This window comes from Uloborus diversus, chromosome 9 (assembly GCF_026930045.1).
Source record: "Uloborus diversus isolate 005 chromosome 9, Udiv.v.3.1, whole genome shotgun sequence".
Classification (NCBI taxonomy): Eukaryota; Metazoa; Arthropoda; class Arachnida; order Araneae; family Uloboridae; genus Uloborus; species Uloborus diversus.
Genome location: NC_072739.1, coordinates 99,524,003 through 99,544,341, shown reverse-complemented (window position 1 = coordinate 99,544,341; position 20,339 = coordinate 99,524,003). Strand labels below are relative to the sequence as shown.

The 20,339-nt window shown below is 36.0% G+C and overlaps 1 protein-coding gene across 2 annotated transcripts in view; it reads right to left on the bottom strand.

Annotated features, from left to right (window-relative positions):
- The window catches only part of LOC129230694 (protein arginine N-methyltransferase 5-like), a 77,064-nt gene extending 57,039 nt beyond the window's left edge, over window positions 1-20,025 (bottom strand). For both annotated transcript variants that reach the window (XM_054865113.1, XM_054865114.1), the window contains exons 1-2: window positions 19,900-20,025; window positions 19,163-19,281 (exon numbers count right to left, since the gene is read on the bottom strand). In XM_054865113.1, the coding sequence (XP_054721088.1) occupies window positions 19,163-19,281; window positions 19,900-20,021 (241 nt within the window). In that variant the 5' untranslated portion in view covers window positions 20,022-20,025. The remainder of the gene's footprint in view (window positions 1-19,162; window positions 19,282-19,899) is intronic.
- Between the last annotated feature and the right edge of the window lie 314 nt (window positions 20,026-20,339).

The window sequence follows — 20,339 nt, the reverse complement described above, 5'->3', positions numbered from 1 at the left end:
GTTCCCTTAAAACTTTTTTATGGTTACGTCACTGCACGCAGGGGCAGAATTCAAGCAAATTTGGTGGGAACTAGACAAAGTACCTTTTGTTTGATTCTAAACAGTTGTATTCCCAAAAATTGTACAGGGGTCTGTCCAGGATTTTTCACAGGGTCCGTTTTTTGTGAAAAATCAAATAATTTTGTGAAAAATCAAATACTTTTGTAAAAAATCAAATAATTTTGCAAAAAAAATTTTTTTTTTTTTTGAAAAAACGAAAGTTTAGACTCTTGAGATGGTGGAAACTGCATCATTGACACTTAAAGTTGAGTGTTTTCCCTCTTTTCTGTTGAGAATATCATTCTTTAGTGCTTTTCTAGTATTTGGGGGGGGGGGGGGGAGAGGCATCGCTCACTGGGAGATGGGCACCCCTCAAGTATCAATATTTATCTACCATTCTACATCATGTTAAATTATACTAGAAATGTTATTTATATAGTATTTAAAACAACTGTAAGAAAAAAAAATTCAGTCGGGGGGCATTTAAATTTTTAACCCAAGACACTGTTTAAGAGCACAGAATTTCGTTTAAAACTTACAAATTCCATGATTTTTACAAAAAAAAAAAAAAAAAAATTTATTTGTTTACTTAACTAAGCGTACTAAACATCGAAAATGCGAAAAATCAGATTCCCATAGCAGATGCAAAGAGATTGCAATCCTCAAAGTGAAGGAAGGCATCAAAAGTATAAAAACGGCTTGTAGCAGTGGCGTAGCTAGACCCGACTTTCGGGGGGGGGTTACTTCTTTTATATATATATATATATATATATATATATATATATATATATATATATATATATATATATTATATATATATATATAATATATATACATAATATATATATATATATATATATATATATATATATAATCGCTTGGAATTTTTTCCTTTTCTTCTTTTTTTCTTCTTTCTCATCTCTCTTCTTTTTCTCTTTTTTTTTGAGACTAACGTTTCGGGGGGGGTTTTGTCCCCAAAACCCCCCCCTTAGCTACGCCCCTGGCTTGTAGAATAAATATTTTGGATAAAATTATTTTAGAATTGCATTTTAGAGCCCTATGATAAACATATCATTAATATCTGGACACAGTTGAAGCAAAAATAATAATAATAATAAATAAATAAAATAAAAAATAAACGATCGATTCAGCATTTTCATTATTGACTCATAAAAGAAAATGGAATTCCGCTTTAAAAACCTGAAATAAGCTTTCTTACAAAAATAAAGAATCCTTTTCCTTTATTTGCATCCTAATAAAGCGAAGTTAGCTTGAAAAAAGAATGAAATATGATTCTCATATCGGATGTAAAAAGATTTCGTTTTTCAAAATGTAGGCATCTATAGAAAAAAAAACGGTAAATAAAAGAGTTTATTTTAAGTTAATTATCCTTTTTAGCATCGAAAAATCAAACCCCATATAACTTTCTCCCAAAATAACAGTTTAACATCGCACCACCAGATGCTAAGTGGCGATAAACAGTTAAACATCGCACCGCTTTGAATTTGGTAACCCTATCTGAAGCGATCACATCCCCCCCCCCCCCTACTACCCTTTGCAGTTCTAAGTTCATTTCGCTGTATATTATTGATTATTAAATCATGAGTGGGGAGAAAAATGCTTACTAGGCCTATTCAGAGAATGTTGACGCTTTTTCAAAGAAGTTTACAACAACACCGCTGCATAAAACAAACAAGCAAAATTATAAACCAAACTGACTTTCAGCTGTTAATTTCTTTCAAAGAAACCAGCAACAGGCATTATATTTATTTGGCCGTAGTAATTATTTATGGCTTGCCCCCAAGGAGCATCACAAGAGTGCCGATTTTTTTTTTCTTTTGCGAAATTAGCTGATTTTGTATAGGTTGATTCCTCTAATTTAACTTTAAAAAAGTTTCCAACCATTATCGTTTTTATACAGGAAATATGCTGTATTATTTTAATCTCAGATTTGCTCTTTCAATAAACAATTTGTGAAAGATCCGTTTTTGTTTATCAGAATTTTGTGAAGGGTCTGTTTTGGTTGATCGGGATTTTGTGAAAGGTCCGTTTTGGTTGATTGGATTTTTGTGAAAGGTCCGTTTTGGTTGATCGGATTTTTGTGAAGGGTCCGTTAACGGACCCAAACTTGCTCTGGCCAGACCCCTGTTGTATCTGCTTCAATGATACAAAGGAAACGAATGTTTTAGAGATTTAGAGAGAGAGGAATAATTTCTTGCCCTAGGAAAAAATAGAGAATCATTGCAATGATTCCCTATTTTGTGTGTCTATGACACACGAAATGATAATACGGAAATACACGTGCCTTGCAGCGCCCCTAATTTTATATGCTGAGGGGCGCCACAAAGCGCCCCTCGTGAAAATGTCATTTTCGTGTGAATGTCGTCGTGTTCCGTCAAAACGAGGGGCGCCTTGCGGTGCCCCCTCATTTCGCGGCGCCCGGGGCGATTGCCCGCTCGCCCCCGTCGGGACAGCCCTGTACCGACATTGACTAGGTACATCAAACATATTTATCTTTACTAATAATAAAGCAGAAAGTCTCTCTGTCCGGAGGATGTCTGGAGGATGTCTGTAGGATGTCTGGATGTCTGTGACGCGCATAGCGCCTAAACCGTTCGGCCGATTTTCATGAAATTTGGCACAAAGTTAGTGTGTAGCATGGGGGTGTGCACCTCGAAGCGATTTTTCGAAAATTCGATTTTGTTCTTTTTTTATTCCAATTTTAAGCCCATTTTTCACAGAAATTTAATAAAATGGGAAAGAATTTGTTCTGAAAATTATCTTTCTTTTCTTTACTTCTTTAACTTTCTTCTTTTCTTTTCTTCTTTACTAATAATAAAGCTGAAAGTCTCTCTGTCCGGAGGATGTCTGGATGTCTGTGACGCGCATAGCGCCTAAACCGTTCGGCCGATTTTCATGAAATTTGGCACAAAGTTAGTGTGTAGCATGGGGGTGTGCACCTCGAAGCGATTTTTCGAAAATTCGATTTTGTTCTTTTTCTATTCCAATTTTAAGCCCATTTTTCACAGAAATTTAATAAAATGGGAAAGAATTTGTTCTGAAAATTATCTTTCTTTTCTTTACTTCTTTAACTTTCTTCTTTTCTTTTCTTCTTTACTAATAATAAAGCTGAAAGTCTCTCTGTCCGGAGGATGTCTGGATGTCTGTAGGATGTCTGGATGTCTGTGACGCGCATAGCGCCTAAACCGTTCGGCCGATTTTCATGAAATTTGGCACAAAGTTAGTGTGTAGCATGGGGGTGTGCACCTCGAAGCGATTTTTCGAAAATTCGATTTTGTTCTTTTTCTATTCCAATTTTAAGCCCATTTTTCACAGAAATTTAATAAAATGGGAAAGAATTTGTTCTGAAAATTATCTTTTTTTTTCTTTATTTCTTTAACTTTCTTCTTTTCTTTTCTTCTTCTTTACTAATAATAAAGCAGAAAGTCTCTCTGTCCGGAGGATGTCTGGATGTCTGTAGGATGTCTGTGACGCGCATAGCGCCTAAACCGTTCGGCCGATTTTCATGAAATTTGCCACAAAGTTAGTATGTAGCATGGGGGTGTGCACCTCGAAACGATTTTTCGAAAATTCGATTTTGTTCTTTTTCTATTAAAATTTTAAGCCCATTTTTCACAGAAATTTAATAAAATGGGAAAGAATTTGTTCTGAAAATTATCTTTCTTTTCTTTACTTCTTTAACTTTCTTCTTTTCTTTTCTTCTTCTTTACTAATAATAAAGCAGAAAGTCTCTCTGTCCGGAGGATGTCTGGATGTCTGGAGGATGTCTGTAGGATGTCTGTGACGCGCATAGCGCCTAAACCCTTCGGCCGATTTTCATGAAATTTGGCACAAAGTTAGTATGTAGCATGGGGGTGTGCACCTCGAAGCGATTTTTCGAAAATTCGATTTTGTTCTTTTTCTATTCCAATTTTAAGCCCATTTTTCACAGAAATTTAAAAAAATGGGAAAGAATTTGTTCTGAAAATTATCTTTCTTTTCTTTACTTCTTTAACTTTCTTCTTTTCTTTTCTTCTTTACTAATAATAAAGCTGAAAGTCTCTCTGTCCGGAGGATGTCTGGATGTCTGTGACGCGCATAGCGCCTAAACCGTTCGGCCGATTTTCATGAAATTTGGCACAAAGTTAGTATGTAGCATGGGGGTGTGCACCTCGAAGCGATTTTTCGAAAATTCGATGTGGTTCTTTTTTTATTCAAATTTTAAGAAAAAAACTATCATAAATTACGAAACTATCATAACGTGGAACCGTAACATGGGCACAAGCCAATTGGCGAGATACGAAATTATCATAACGTGGAACCGTAACATGAGTACAAGCCAACTGACGAGAAAATTCACAATACATTTTTTTTAAATACAGGCGAACCAAAAGACCTTTTAATTTTTCTATTATGGGCGAAGCCGTGCGGGTACCACTAGTGCAGAATAAAATACGAGATAGCTTAGTTTCAGAGTATCCGCTACATATATGAGTTTTGAAATCCATGATTTTCCACGACTCCTGCATGTAACTTTCCATCACTCATAGGATTCAGTTCTCCCAGAATAAAATATTAATTTTACACAGGAATACCTATATCAGTCTTTTGCAGGGTTCGTTGATTTAAATCAGCTTGATTTAAATCATTTGATTTGAAAAAAAAAAAAAAGAAAATTAATTTGAATTCTGAAATTTTGAATCCAAATTATGTTTTTCGCAATCACGAACTGAGACAGGACCCTACTCATTGGAGTTATTGTTTCTAGAAACGGCTCCTGTCCCCCCCCCCCCCCAAGTCTGCCTCTCCTCCTGGGCGGTCACGTGTGCATTAGTTGTGTGTGTGCGTAGACCTGTGTGTATGCACGTAGGCGTGTGCGAGTGTATGTGTGTGTATGTGTGTGAAGTCGTGTGTGTGTATGTGTGTGAACGTGCGTGTGTGTAGGACATGGACGCCTCTGACCAGGAGATCGGATAGCTCAAAACCGGAGCAGCCGCGCCGCGCCGCCAGCAGAGGACGGTGGTGCTGCAGCGGCTTCTGGTCCAAGTTGAAAAAGGCACGGACACCAAAAACGGTCAAATGAGAACAATAAGCAATCGTGATTGCTCAAAAAAAAATCAGATTTGAATCAGATTTGTGATTTTTTAAACAAAATCATTAATTAAAATCAGTTGATATTATTTTTAGAAATTAATTTCGCATTTTAAAAATGTATTGCTCTAAATTTAACTACACTGCATTATAAAACTACATAGATCCCTCTTTCACTCTTGCAATATTGCTTTTACTCAAAAATTAGTTAAGAATAAAATACAAATTTGCAGTTTTTCTTGTACGCCGTGACTGATATAGTTAAGAAGAGTAATTCTTCAACACATTATTTTACACTAAAAATGTACATGATGATGGAAATCATCTTCTTTAAGCAAAGCAAACATAAAAAACAAAATCACATCTTGTCAAAGATGTGATTTTTTGATTGAGATAAAACAAAATCACATCTTGTCTAAGCATTATAACATATTTATAAATCTTAAAAACTTATTGAATAGTTAGAGAACTTATCTTAATTTTAATAGTAAGCTGAATGGATTTATATGTTGTACGACATACCGTATGTTTACGAATGTAAAGTAATTATATCTGCAAATTTTTGAAGATCTCTTTCCGTGATTTCCCTCCGACTTTCAGGTGCGCAAGTACCTTATTTTTCCCGTACACAATAAAGCTACTTTTTTACACCTATGCATTCAGGGTTCATACTCAATTTCAGAAATAAAAGGAAAGAGTTTTGAAGGAGTACTAATGGGCTGTCCTTATCTATATATATAAAAGTGGAGTTTGGTAAATTTGTTCCCTAAGATCTCAGAAACTACCCGGCAGATTTGGCTGAAACTTTCACCGTTTGTTCTTTTTGGTACTGGGCAGGTTTGTAGATTAGTTCGAAAAAAATCCGAATGATGGTTCCTTTTTTATTCTAATTGTCCAAATTTTCGCATAAATGCTCCAATATGACGGTGAAAAAATACGTGCACATATTAAAATTATGTGTCCATCGAAAGCGCTTATTTTTCTGCTGAAGATGGCATCTGTTAGAAAGTTCTAAGTTGTATGAAAAACGAGATATGAGCTTTTTTCGTTCCATGTTCGAAGGCTCTCCTCAACCCAATTCATTATTTAGTGTATCATCTCAACTCTCAGTTGATAGCTATAATTGTTGTACTCTTCAATATTTTGCGTTTCGTGTGACTGTTCGAGGCTTTTCTCAAGTCAAATCTTAAATCAACGTTTTTTCACAAGATTGGCTGATAATAAAAGGATTTGGCTGATTATTTTCCATTTAAATGGAACTTTAATGAAATTATTGTTATATTTTTATTATTTGTGCTGATCAGACTCATAATCCAATCTACCAGTAGAAATCTCGCCAAACTCTTTGCAAAGATTTCAGTAGCTTATGCGAATACATTTGTGCAATTTTTTCAACTGTCGCTGTTTTTGAAGCCAATGTTTTTCAGCTTTCACCATGTAAACAAAATATCGCCATTAAAAGAATCTTTAAAACTTTTTTCGAGATGTAAAATAATCCACCATAAACTAAATTAAACAAATCCATTAAAGAGCACAAAAACTTCCATAAATTTTTCTTTTTGCACATTTTCAAACAATCGCCAAATTTTACTACTCATTTTGGAAACATTTTGGATGAAAATGTTTAGCTCCATGTTATGGTGACTAGAAGTATCTCATGTTTTGGCGACAATATCCTTTTGACGAAAATTAGTAACAAACCGTTTTAATTTTTGTTAGCCGACTGAAGACATGGATTTTAGCTGTATTAATGAAGATTTTTACTATTAATTTTAATGTAATGGAGATTTTTAGATGAGCCGTTATCGTTATTTCAGAATGGTTGATGCTGATTTTGATTTTGAGGGACTGACGTAGATATTCTAAGATGACGTTTCGAGAATTCATTAAAAAGGGAATTTTTTTGAAGCTATTGTGCCTATTCTGCTGGGGTTAAAAAAAGGCGTCTTCCCAGTTTAGCCGACATTTCTTCCCCCTCCCCCCGTTTTCTGATTTAATCATACCTTTTGATATATTAAAATATTAAAGGCGGGAGGAAGTTTGAAGTGTCGGTAAAACTGGGGATAAACCAAAACCAAAAACAGAATGTTGATGTTATTTTGAAAATTTTTCTTATTCCGAAGGGAGGGGGGGGGGGATGACTACTTTCCTTATTCAGATAGATATTTTTAGAGGAACTGTTGACGATATTTTAAAACTGAAACCCTCATTCTAACTCAAATCTGAACGTTTTTTCCACTTCATAAGTATCCAGATTTTGAACGTTTTATGTGTTTAAAAAGTAGAGTAGCTTAGTCTTATTTAAAAATACTTTACTTTACACCCGTATTGTTTTTCATAATATGCATCAATATTGAAAATTATTTTAATGCCGTCCGGAATGGTATAAATTCAACGCTGAATGGGACACTCAAATTGATTTCAGCCTTGCCAAAAATGTAATTATTTTCTTACACGTTCTGTTGTTGATGTTTTCAAAATTTATGGAACTCGCTTTTTCGTAAGAGATATGTTGTTAGTAAATTTTCAGATGGTTATACGTATAGACGAATATTTCCTAAAAGTCATGCCATCCGATTACTAGAGAGCAACCATTCTTCTGGCATTTTTTCCACTTCAAAATGATATATTACTTTTTCGATTTGATAAATTTTTTCAGTTTTTTTTTTTCAAATTTACGCATTATTATCATCCTTAAGATTAAAAATTTCAATGTGTCCGCCATTGTTGTCAAGCTTAGTTTCGTCCTCAAAGTGACTTTAATATTTCTTTGAGAAGTAAACATTTGTATCTTCCAACGTTAAAAAATATCGTTTTACTATTTTAAAGAAAAATTAGCTTCTAAATAGTAAGTTATCATTTGAAATGCCCCGTAAAAAAGTAAGCATTGGTAGATACTCTAGAAAAGCATTGCAAATCTCTGCGAGCAGAGTTGCGGAAACATTTAAAGAGAGAGAGGCACGCCTGGAAAGTGAACGGATCAGAGCTTCCACTTCAAGAGCTATTGAAACATCTGAAGAGAAAGATGCAAGGCTGGAAGACCTGAGAATTAGAGTTTCTACTTCAAGAGCTGCTGAATCCCCAGAAGAGCGAGACGCACGACGGGAAATGAACGCTTACTGTACTCTCAAACAGAAACTAGAACAGATCTCAAGAAAGCGGCATTTAACTACAACAAGGACTTTGATTACAAAATGCATCGCGATGTTGTCATTGGTCCAATGTCTACAATTTGCGTACATTGTCGCGCTTTGAAATTTCAAAAAGAGACTCCTGGTATGTGTTGCTCCAATGGCAAAGTAAATTTGCCACCGCTTGCTGAACCACCAGAGCCACTTCTAACCTACGTGACTGGAATTACACGGAAGTCGAAACACTTCCTACAACATATTCGTAAATATAACTCGTGCTTTCAAATGACATCATTTGGAGCTACAAATATTGTACGATATAATAATTTCATTCCCACATTTAAAGTACAAGGCCAGGTCTATCATCAAATTGGTTCCCTTCTTCCAATGCCAGAGGAAAATCCCAAATTTTTACAAATTTATTTTATGGATAATGTAGAGACCGAAATTGAACGACGATGTACATTAAGTGTTGCTACAGATCGCAATATTATTGCTGATTTACGAGAGTTATTCCACGAACACAACAGCTTGATCGGAGATTTTAAATCTGCATTGGATGGTGTGAGATCTGACGATTTCAAAGTAATTATCAGGGCAGATAAAAGGCCGTCCAATGAGCATGAAAGGAGATTTAATGCTCCGATGGCACCTGAAGTAGTAGCTGTAATTGTCGGGATAGAGATTATCTGGCGAGAGATCGTCATCTGCAAACAAGATCAAACGAAGCAACGTGTTGCTGAAACACACCGATCGTACGATGCACTTCAATATCCAATTCTGTTTCCTCGAGGAGAAGATGGATATCATTTTGAATTGTATCAAACAAATCCCACCACTGGCGCTACCACAACGAAAAAAGTTAGTTGTATGGATTTTTATGCATCCCGTATAATGATTCGCGCCCAACAATCCAATCATATCCTGAACTGTCGGCAGCTTTTTCAACAATTCATCGTTGATATGTACGCTAAAGTCGAAAGTGAACGACTCGATTACATTCGCTACAATCAATCAAAGCTCCGAGCCGAAGAGTACATTCATTTACGCGATACAATCGCGAATGGAAAAAAAAGTTGCTGACATTGGACAAATGGTTATACTTCCGGCAACGTATACTGGAAGTCCAAGGCATATGCACGAATATGCTCAGGATGCTTTAACATATGTTCGCAAATATGGGCACCCAAATCTATTTATAACGTTCACATGTAACCCATCTTGGGTTGAAATAAAAGACTTACTTCTGCCTGGCCAGCAATCGTCTCATCGACATGATGTCATTGCGAGAGTTTTTAAGCAAAAATTGATCCGCTTCATGAATATCATCACTAAAAATCATATATATGGAGAAACTCGCTGTTGGATGTATTCGGTTGAATGGCAGAAGAGAGGTTTACCACACGCTCATGTCTTAATTTGGTTGGTGGAAAAAATTGTTCCAACTCAAATCGACGACTTCATTAGTGCTGAACTACCAAACCCAGAAGAAGATCCTGAGCTATTTGAAATTATCAAAAAGAATATGATACATGGCCCATGTGGGCCCCACAACCCTCATTCGCCATGCATGAAAGACGGTAGATGCACCAAAACTTATCCACGTCAGCTGTTAAAAGAAACACAAACCGGTGGCGATGGTTATACGCTGTACAGATGACGAAAACCTGATGACGGAGGGTATACAACAACTATCAAAATCAATAACGTTGATATAAAAATTAATAACAAATGGATTGTGCCTTATTATGTGCTTTCAAAATCATTCAACGCGCATATCAATGTAGAGTCCTGCAATTCAGTGAAGTCAATTAAATGCATATGTAAATATGTGAATAAAGGTAGTGATATGGCAGTTTTCGGGCTTGCAAATCCCAATGCACCCATCAATGAAGTCGACCAATTTCAGATGGGACGTTATATAAGCAGTAACGAAGCTGTGTGGCGAATATTTGGTTTTTGACATTCATGAAAGGTTTCCTGCTGTTGTGCATCTCAGTGTTCACTTGGAAAATGGCCAACGAGTCTACTTTACGGAAGAGAATGCACACCAGAGAGCTGCAAGTCCACCGAACACAACATTGACCGCTTTTTTCCAACTGTGTTCAACTGATGAATTCGCTAAAACATTGCTTTATCACGAAGTCCCGCAGTATTACACTTGGAACCAATCAACAAAAACGTTTAGCAGAAGAAAACGAGGTGCAAGACATTCTTCGATATCTGGAATACTTTCTACTGGCACGTTGGGCCGCATGTATACTGTTCACCCAAATCATGGTGAATGCTACTATTTACGAATGCTGCTTCACATGATCAAAGGATCAACATCGTTCCAAGCAATCAAAACCATAGATGGTCAGGAGTATCAGACATATAGAGAAGTTTGTTTAAAACTTGGAATGCTTGAAAATGATCATCACTGGGACAATACATTAACAGAAGCCTCTGAAACACGGCGTGCTGACCAAATTCGAACTCTATTTGCCATTATTTTGACAACCTGTGCTCCTTCAGGTCCGAAAGATCTTTGGGAGAAACACAAAGAGAGTATGAGTGAAGACATACTGCTTCAAGCATGCAGAGCCAGCAACCTGGATATACAGTATTCAGAAGACATTTTCAATGCAGCACTAATATCACTCGAAGATATGTGTATCTCAATTAGCAAAAAAAAACCTAAATCAACTAGGGCTATTTTCTCCTAGACGTACTAGCATCAATGTAGTCGATAGTGACGTATTACGGGAAAAACAGTATGAGGTCAACGTGTTGCAAATTAATGTTGAGACTCAGAAAAAGCTACTGACAAATGATCAGCGACTCGCGTACGTCACAGTTATGGAGCATGTGCGAAGTAGAAATGGGGGAATCCTTTTCCTTGATGCACCAGGAGGCACAGGAAAAACATTTTTACTCAATTTGGTACTCGCTGAAATCCGAATGAAAAATGATATTGCATTGGCTTTGGCGTCATCGGGAATTGCAGCAACACTTCTCGATGGAGGACGCACTGCGCATTCGGCTCTTAAGCTGCCGTTGAATTTAAACCTAGCTGCACACCCCCTTTGTAATATCGGAAAAACATGTGGAATGGCAACTGTGCTGAAAACATGCCGACTCATTATTTGGGATGAATGTACCATGGTCCATAAAAAAGGACTTGAGGCGCTTGACCGTACTTTGCGAGATTTCCGAAACGATCAGCGTCCGATGGGTGGAACTGTAGTACTTCTCGCGGGTGATTTCCGTCAAACTTTGCCCGTTATGCCAAGATCAACACCAGCAGACGAACTGGCAGCATGCCTGAAAAATTCAGCTCTCTGGAGACATGTGAAGAAAATTACACTGTCGACTAATATGCGTGTGCATTTACTTAGAGATGATTTTGCAGCAACGTTTGCCAAACAACTTTTGGACATGGGCGACGGCAAAACTTCCTGTTGATCCAGCAACACAGGAGATATCGTTCCCACCGAACTTCTGCCAACTGCAGTCATCAATAGAAGATCTTGAGAAAAACGTTTTCCCGAACATTATAAACAATTTCAGGAATCACGATTGGCTTTGCGAACGTGCTATCTTAGCCTCAAAGAATGATGACGTCAATCGAATCAATAACATGATTCAGTTGAAACTTCCTGGTGCAATTATGGAATACAAATCCATTGATACAGTCATAGAAGAAGATCAAGCTGTTAATTATCCAGTGGAGTTTCTCAATTCATTGGAACCACCTGAAGTTCCACCCCACAAACTTAGGCTAAAAATCGGTTCACCAATATTGCTTCTACGAAATCTCAACACGCCAAAGTTATGCAATGGAACCAGACTTTCCGTGAAAAAACTGATGCCGAACGTGATTGATGCAACAATAATTAATGGCAAATGTAAGGGTGAAGATGTGCTGATTCCGCGCATTCCTATGATTCCTACTGATTTGCCCTTCACTTTCAAACGACTACAATTTCCTGTGCGCCTCGCTTTCGCAATAACGATCAACAAAGCTCAGGGGCAGTCGCTGCGCGTTGCCGGACTACATTTAGCGAATCCATATTTTTCGCATGGACAGCTATATGTGGCTTGCTCCAGAGTAGGAACACCAAATTGTCTGTACATTTATACACCAAATCAGAAAATCAAAAATATTGTATATCCACTTGCCTTAAGCTAGATGAGAATAAAAGATTACTTTTACTCAAAGTTCGTTCGATTACATAGTTAACAGTCTGAAATATTAAAGAATAAATACCTTCGTGCTTGAAAATTAAATGAATGAATAACCAACGTTTTAATGCCAACACACCCACCATATGGAGATAAAATATGTATCTATAGGCAGGACAACGTCTGCCGGGTTCTGCTAGTACATATATATATGTTAAAGTATGAAATCCGTTATTTTATAGAATGCCTAGTTATTTCATGGAAAACTGATCGTGTCTGTTAAAGTGTAAAACTCTCTTGTATTTCATGGTTTAACTAGTTATTTCATAGAATAACGATCTGCAGACTGTTAAAGTGTAAAATAATTTATATCATATATCTTGCACAACAAATACCATTTACCTTCCACTCCTGTGTTACCTCCAAAATGTTCGTGTTAAACCCAGTGTCTCAACAAAAAGTGTTTTTGTTTCAGAAATAATGTTCTCCGTAATTCCAAGCGTCATTTTAGTAATCCTTGTTGTAATAAATGATTTCACGGTATGTTTCCATAAATACCATTTATACTCTGCATAAATTACATAAATTGCTTCTTTTTCACTTTAGTTGTCTATCATTAGTTTATTTATAGAATACCTAGTTATTTCATTTTAGATAAATGGTTTATTTTACACTTTAACTGTCTCTCATTAGTTAATTTATGGAATACCTAGTTATTTCATAGAATAACTAGTTAAAAACTCAAATTAATAACATATTACACACTTTAACGGACACCATCAGTTATTTCATGGAATAACTAGGTATTCTTTAAAATAACTACATTAAATATTTTAACGGTAACATATATATATATAAACGATTTCACTTTTTTTCAATATATTTGACCCCCCCCCCACACTTTTTTTCACTCGCACTTCATCTTACTCCTCCTTTTGTCAAATGTCATGACTTTTTATAAACATAGTGTTATGATAACGGTGTAATGTCACTTTTTTGCCACTCTCTCTTTCCTTGTCACAATTTCATGAACCTGTCTTCCCCTCAAAGCACGACATCAAAACCCTTTTTACATCATCATAACTATGATTTACTAAACAATTGTTTTTTTAACATAATCACTTAACATATTACACCTACTTAAGTATTTTTAAATAGTTGAATAATAATTAGACAAACTGACTTTTGCTGCTGAGAGTGTGGTGGAAGAAAAAACAAATATCATAACACTTGAAAAAATAGCCAAGCACCATTTAAGCATGTTTTAGTTAACTTATGAAATGAAATGTCTTAGTCATTTAGTAATGTTTTCACCTTCAACGTTTATGACTTAACAATGATCAATTTGTAAATCACATCTTTATGAAAAAAATAAATGTATGAAATTACTGCATTGAAATTGTCTTTCTTAATACCTTCGCCTTTGTGGCAAAGTTAAGTTATTGAGAGAAGTATTTTAAGTTACTCTTATAGATGAAGATTATGCAGCTTTGAACTAAAAAAGGAGGAGTTAAAACCCAAAATGAAGGAGTTTGAAGGGCCCTTCAAAAAAAAACCTAAATGAAAGAGTATTGGAGGAGTTTTGATGGAGCGTACGAATCCTGTAATTTAAATATTAAAAAATCATAAAAATAGTCTACTTTTTTCAAGGAAGAAGTACTTATGGAACTTTGAAACGGAAGGAAAAAGTCTACAGTGGCCATCCGTACCGATTTTTGATGACATATTACCAATTTTTATAAGTTATTTAATTAATAACATTAAAAGCCTATACCATAAAACAATTTTGCAAAGAAAAAAAACTCAGCTTCAGGGCCAAGCCTCCTAACCAGTAGCATAACTAGGGGTTGGCAGGAGTGGCTTTCGCCAGGGGGCGGCATTTCGACTGATTAAAAAATATTTTTATCAGTCAATCAGATTTTGTTTCTTTGATTATAGAATTTGAAAAATGCTATAAAAAATTATAAAAAAAAAACTCACAAGAAAAAGAGCTAGAAGGGGTATATACACTGGTGTGCAAAACTTAAGCAACAAGTGGTTTTTTGGCCACAGCTCCCCAACAAAGTATAAAATAGCCATGAAATTGCAGCATAATATGCACATAATTCAGTAGAAAGACTATTTGTATGCAAATTTTAGAAATAAAACGTAGGTGATGTAAGTGTATGTAAACCTTGTGGGTCGGCGCCCGAAGGTTAAAGCTGTGATAAAAGGATGAAGAGCACTGTAGTTAAAGACATTCGCTGCAAGTGCAAGTGATTTGTTTTGTGAAACATGTCTTCAAGAAATCATTTAGACGACTTTACTCGAGGAAGAATTATTAGGAAGCTTGAGGAGGGGCGTAGTGTGACCAGTGTCGCCGAAGAGTTTGGGATCAACAAAAGCGTTGCTTCTTGTGCTTGGAATGTCTTTAAAACTACTGGTACAGCTGTTTGGAAGGTTGGTGGTGGCCGTCCAAGGAAAACAACACCAAGAGATGACTGTTACATTGTCATACAGGCGAAAAGAAACCGTTTTCAGTCAGCGAGCGCCATATCTCAGCAACTGTGCACAGCCACAGGGCGACAAGTATCAAGATTTACAATGGCCAGACGCCTCCACAAAGGTGGCTTATTTGCTAGAGGTCCTGAACGCTAGAGGTGTAGACTGGTATTTTTCTTTGGTAGCCTGTGGCTACCAACACCAAAAACTTTGGTAGCCACTTCAAATTTTTGGTAGCCAAACATACACCCACACACATATATATACAGAAAAGCACCGTTTATACATTTATCTTTGATACATTTTTTGAATTGGTCCCTGCAGAATCCAATAAATTTTAATGCATACCTATTGTACGTTTTCCCCCTTATATACTTTTTTTATACCGTCCCTTCAAAAGCGTATAAACTCTGCTTCACTGCACATATATTTTATATATCTATGTATTAAAAATCCTAGCACAATAAAAATCAGTACCAGTGAAGATTGGTAAGTATTTTCCTTCTCTTATTGAAGAAATCTGAGAATGATTTGGATTGAAATAGGATGGAGGAACACATTAAGTTAAAAATCTAATATTTGTTTGACCTACTGGTTTCACTTTTCATGGAATCCCCCTAGCCAACATATTTGCAAATTTAAATTTGTAGGACCAAATTTTAAAATTCAAAACCACATAACAAAAACAAACTAGAAAAATATTTGTAGTTTGCGAACAAATGGTTATTTTAAAAGTCTGAATTAGAATTGAACTAATTAATAAAGTAGCTATCCACTACTCTATAAATCTGCCTATCAACATACGACATTTAGTATCGTTTATAGAAATAATACATTTCAAATTCAACAGCAAAAAAAAATATGTTTAGATTTAATATTTTAGGATAAAATTAAATTGATTAAATAAAGCTTGTAAAAATAGTATATGAACAGGATTTATTACTTTTTAGTTATTAAAATATAACTTTCAATTATCAAAACTTCTGAAGTATTTCAAAAATGCAAAAAGATTAGCAAAACTGGTGTGCAATGTCGGCACGTTTCCGAAAATAATTGCATTTATTATTTATTAAAATAAAACTTAAAATAAGCTGACAACTTCCGACTGCCAAAAAAATTAAAATATGTTGGTACAAGATGCAAAAGGAAATCTAAAGCACAAGATGCAATTATCCTCAAAGTGCGATTCCAAAGTTAGCATGGCTCCAAAAATAAATTCTTTTATGAAAATGGAACATGAAACAAGCTAATCTAAGGTAGCACACAGCAAAATAACTTTTGCTTATCAAAAATATGAAGACAATTGTACATGATGCAAAAAGATTGAAAATTCAATGACGAGGTGCAACTCCCTGCGAAGTGCGGTTACAAAGGAAGCATGGCTTCAAAAATAAATTCCTTTATAAAAATAGAACATAAAACAACTAATATAAGGTTCTATTCGTCTAAATAACTTTCGTCTGTCAAAAATATTAAGATATGTATAAGATGCAAAAGGATTTCAAACTCAAACACGTGGTTATAGTTATCCGCGAAGTACGATTACAAAGAAAGCACGATTCCAAAAATAAATCAAGTCTTTAAAATAAACATAAAAATAAGCTAATTTAAGGCAGCCTGTGCCAAAATAACTTCCGATTATCAAAAATATTAAAATCTGTACAAGATCCAAAGGGATTGAAAACTCAACCACGAGGTGCAATTCCCCGCAAAGTACGATTACAAAGGAAGCGTGGCTTCAAAAATTCTTTTATTAAAATGGAACATAGACCAAGCTAATCTAAGGTAGTATACGTCAAAATAACTTTCATTTGTCAAAAATATTAAGAAATGAACAAGATGCAAAAGTATTGAAAACTCAACCACGAGGTGCAGTTCCCCGCGAAGTACGATTACAAAGGAAGCATGGATCCAAAAATAAATCCATTCATTAAAATCAAACACGAAATAAGCTAATTAAATTTAGCCTGCGCAAAATAACTTCCGATTTTAAAAAATATTTTTAATATTTACAAAGTGTAAAAGGATTGAAATCTAAATCACGAAGTGCAATTTTTCGCACGAAGTACGATTTCAAATTTAATATGGCTCCCTAAATAAAAAGTCATGAAAATTAAACATTAAATAAGCTAATTTAACGCTGCATCTGTCAAAATATTTTCAGATTGAAAAAAATATATTGTATTAAAATATTCGCAAGATGTAAAAGGAACAAGGTAAGCAGATTTTCGCGAAGCAAGTCTTGAAAAGTTTCATGACACCGGTTGTAAGTCGGCCACTTTAAAGTAGTTTGGTACTTCTAAAAATTGATTTTTAAATCGATAGCGTATTATACAGCTGAAAAATAATGTATTTGGTGCCATGTTTAGTTTGTTACACACGTTACAGTAATCTTTCCAAAAAAAAAAATTCTATAATAATGAAAAAATGAACTGACTTGATGCTGGTTGTCTTCGTTTTGAAGAACTGAAATAAAGTCTTGGAAGATGTATCCAATTTTTATTCTCTTTGAGCTACCTCTACTCGTCATTTTCAACCTTTTAAAAAGTCATCAGAATTAGCTACGCCGCCGTATTTACGTTTCCCCTCCTCAGGCACTGCAGATGCTGCAATGTTGACCTTGATTGGGTTCGGGGATCATGTCTGCTGGACCGCAGGGGGGGGGGAGCAGTTTTCACCCCTCCCCGAACAATGCTCTAAAAGCCCCGAACGCAGTGTAGGTGTAGCAAACGGGAAGTGGTCAACGAATCAGCGAGGAGAGGGGGCAACATTTCAACTTTTCTTGAAGGTCAGTAAGTGACGTCGCGTCTAGACGAGTGACTACCACAGCATGAAAAACTGGATCCGAAAGCACAGTGCAATCGATAACTTCAACTTGGGGGGGGGGGGGGATTTTTTTCCCCTTTGGTCACCCGGTGGTGATCGGTGCTGAAATCTTTGGCAGCCATTGAAAATTTTTGGTCGCCAATTGGCGAGTGGCGACCGCTAATCTGCACCTCTACTGAACGCTGCAAACCTTTAAACGTTAGCCATCGGCGGCACCGTTTAGAGTTGTGCAGAGAACACGAAACCCGGACACCTCATCAATGGAGTCGTGTCCTCTTCACAGATGAGAGTCGTTTTAGTGCTACAAGCGATTCTCAATGTCTGCAGATCTGGAGAGAGGTTGGAGCTCGATTTCATCCCAATAACATCGCGAAAAGAGATCGTTACGGTGGTCCTGGAGTTCTCATTCTGGGGGTGGCAGGCATTATGCTGAACGGGCGGATTGAGCTTCAGATCTTCGACCGAGGGTTCTGTAACTGGAGGTCGCTACTACAATGAGGTAATCCTACCCCATGTGCATCTGCTCCGAGGGGCCATTGGACCAGACTTCATTTTTATGGATGACACCGTGCTGCTAATGTTCAAGAGCTACTGTAAAATGAAGATATCTGACGAATGGATTGGCCAGCTTACTCTCTCGATCTAAATCCCATAGAGCATGTGTGGGATGCATTATGGAGACGTCTTGCGACACGACAGTATCCTCCTGGTAACATCCATCAGCTGAAAGATACGTTAAAGGAGGAATGGAGACGTTTACCCCAAGAACTCCAGGATAATCTGGTGCTTAGCATGAAGAGACGATGCCAAGCAACAATTGCAGCAAGGGGAGGGCATATCCCATACTAGGGAACATCTGCCAGTTGTACATACGCTTCTTCAGGCAATCATGTGTAACGCCACTTCATGTCAAATAAAGCCTTTTTTTTTGTTATTCATTTCTGCGGCATTATTTTGTCACCATCGTTTAAGTACAAAATATTGAACATCATATTCAAATTTTATGTCAATCTGATGATTTCTCTTAGAGTTATGACAAAAAACGCACTTGTTGCTTAAGTTTTACACACCAGTGTGTAATCTCCCGAGAAGGAAAATTGGACATCATTGAAAACAATTCTAAAAAAGAAAATAAGGAAAAAATTATACAATGCTGCTTTGTATTTGTCGAATTAATTAATCAAAATGTTTTTTTTTTAAATGGGAGGTCACAATGACCTCCGATAACTTCCCATGTGGGCAACCCTAGAGGGGGGCGCAATTTTTTTAGTTCGCCAGGGGCGCTAGACCCCATAGTTACGCTACTGCTCCTAACCCCTACATTTCGTTTGACCCCCCACTTTTTCCGTGGACTAGCCACCTACGGGTACAATATTCAGATAGAAAAAACAAAATACACATATAAAATAAAGAAAATGAAGTTTTACCATGACTGCTCAACACTAAATCAGATCTTGTAAATGCTCCTTGTCTCTGATGAGCTTTACCACCAAGAAATTCTCTGCGAAACCTTGGATGGGCAATGGGTGTAACAATAAAAGTATAGCTAAATATAAAAATTTCAAGTAGTTAAAAGATGAGAAAACAAAAGTCATTTGACAGTTGAAGATTATTATTTTTTAAAAACTCAAAGTGTTCTAAAATCATGTCAGTTTGCTTTAAAAAAATCCTTGGAAATATAAAAGCTTAAAAAAATAATAATAATTTTGTTTGACAAAAGAAATGAAAGAAAGACTGGCTCAAGTTATGATTTGTTGTTAAAAAATTCTATAGAAATCAAACTTGAATGAAATGAAGCGAATGAAAATACATCGAAAGAAACTGATGTTCTCCATAATGTGAGGCGGAGATAAATGCTAGAAAAAAAATGTGAACTAAGGATAATTTTTTCTTTTTTTGGACAATGACAGAAACACGTGCTTTCATTCCAACTTTAATTGCATTAAAAAAGAATCACTTTATAATAATTGGTTAGTTCAAAACATGAGAAACAAGAAACTACTTTTGTGTGTGCTCGTTGGCTAAAAAATGTTTTTAAATGGATCTTGCTCTATAATTAGTTAAACACAACTCGATTCCATTGTTTTGTGCACTAAATTACGAACAAAAGAAGCAAAGAGAAGGGTTATTTAAAACAAACTGAAACCAGGAAAAAGAAACTCACCCTGATTGTGAAGCATTTCCCAAAGCATCATAAATGTCAGTAACATTATGATAAGAAAGGCCACAAGAAACGTGTTCTCTTGTCGGCATTTCGAAGTTTTTGGACATGCAAGAAGTAGGCATTAAACAACAGACGAAACTGCTTTGTTGCCAAACCTTCTGACAGAAATAACACATGCAAAATTTGAGAAAGACGCAAGGCTTGTATAAGTTTTACTTCGATCTACCAAAGAAGAAGAAAAGAAAAAAAGAAAATTAATTTGAATTCTGAAATTTTGAATTCAAATTATGTTTTTCGCAATCACGAACTGAGACAGGACCCTACTCATTGGAGTTATTGTTTCTAGAAACGGCTCCTGTCCCCCCCCCCCCAAGTCTGCCTCTCCTCCTGGGCGGTTACTTGTGCATGGTTGTGTGTGTGCGTAGACCTGTGTGTATGCA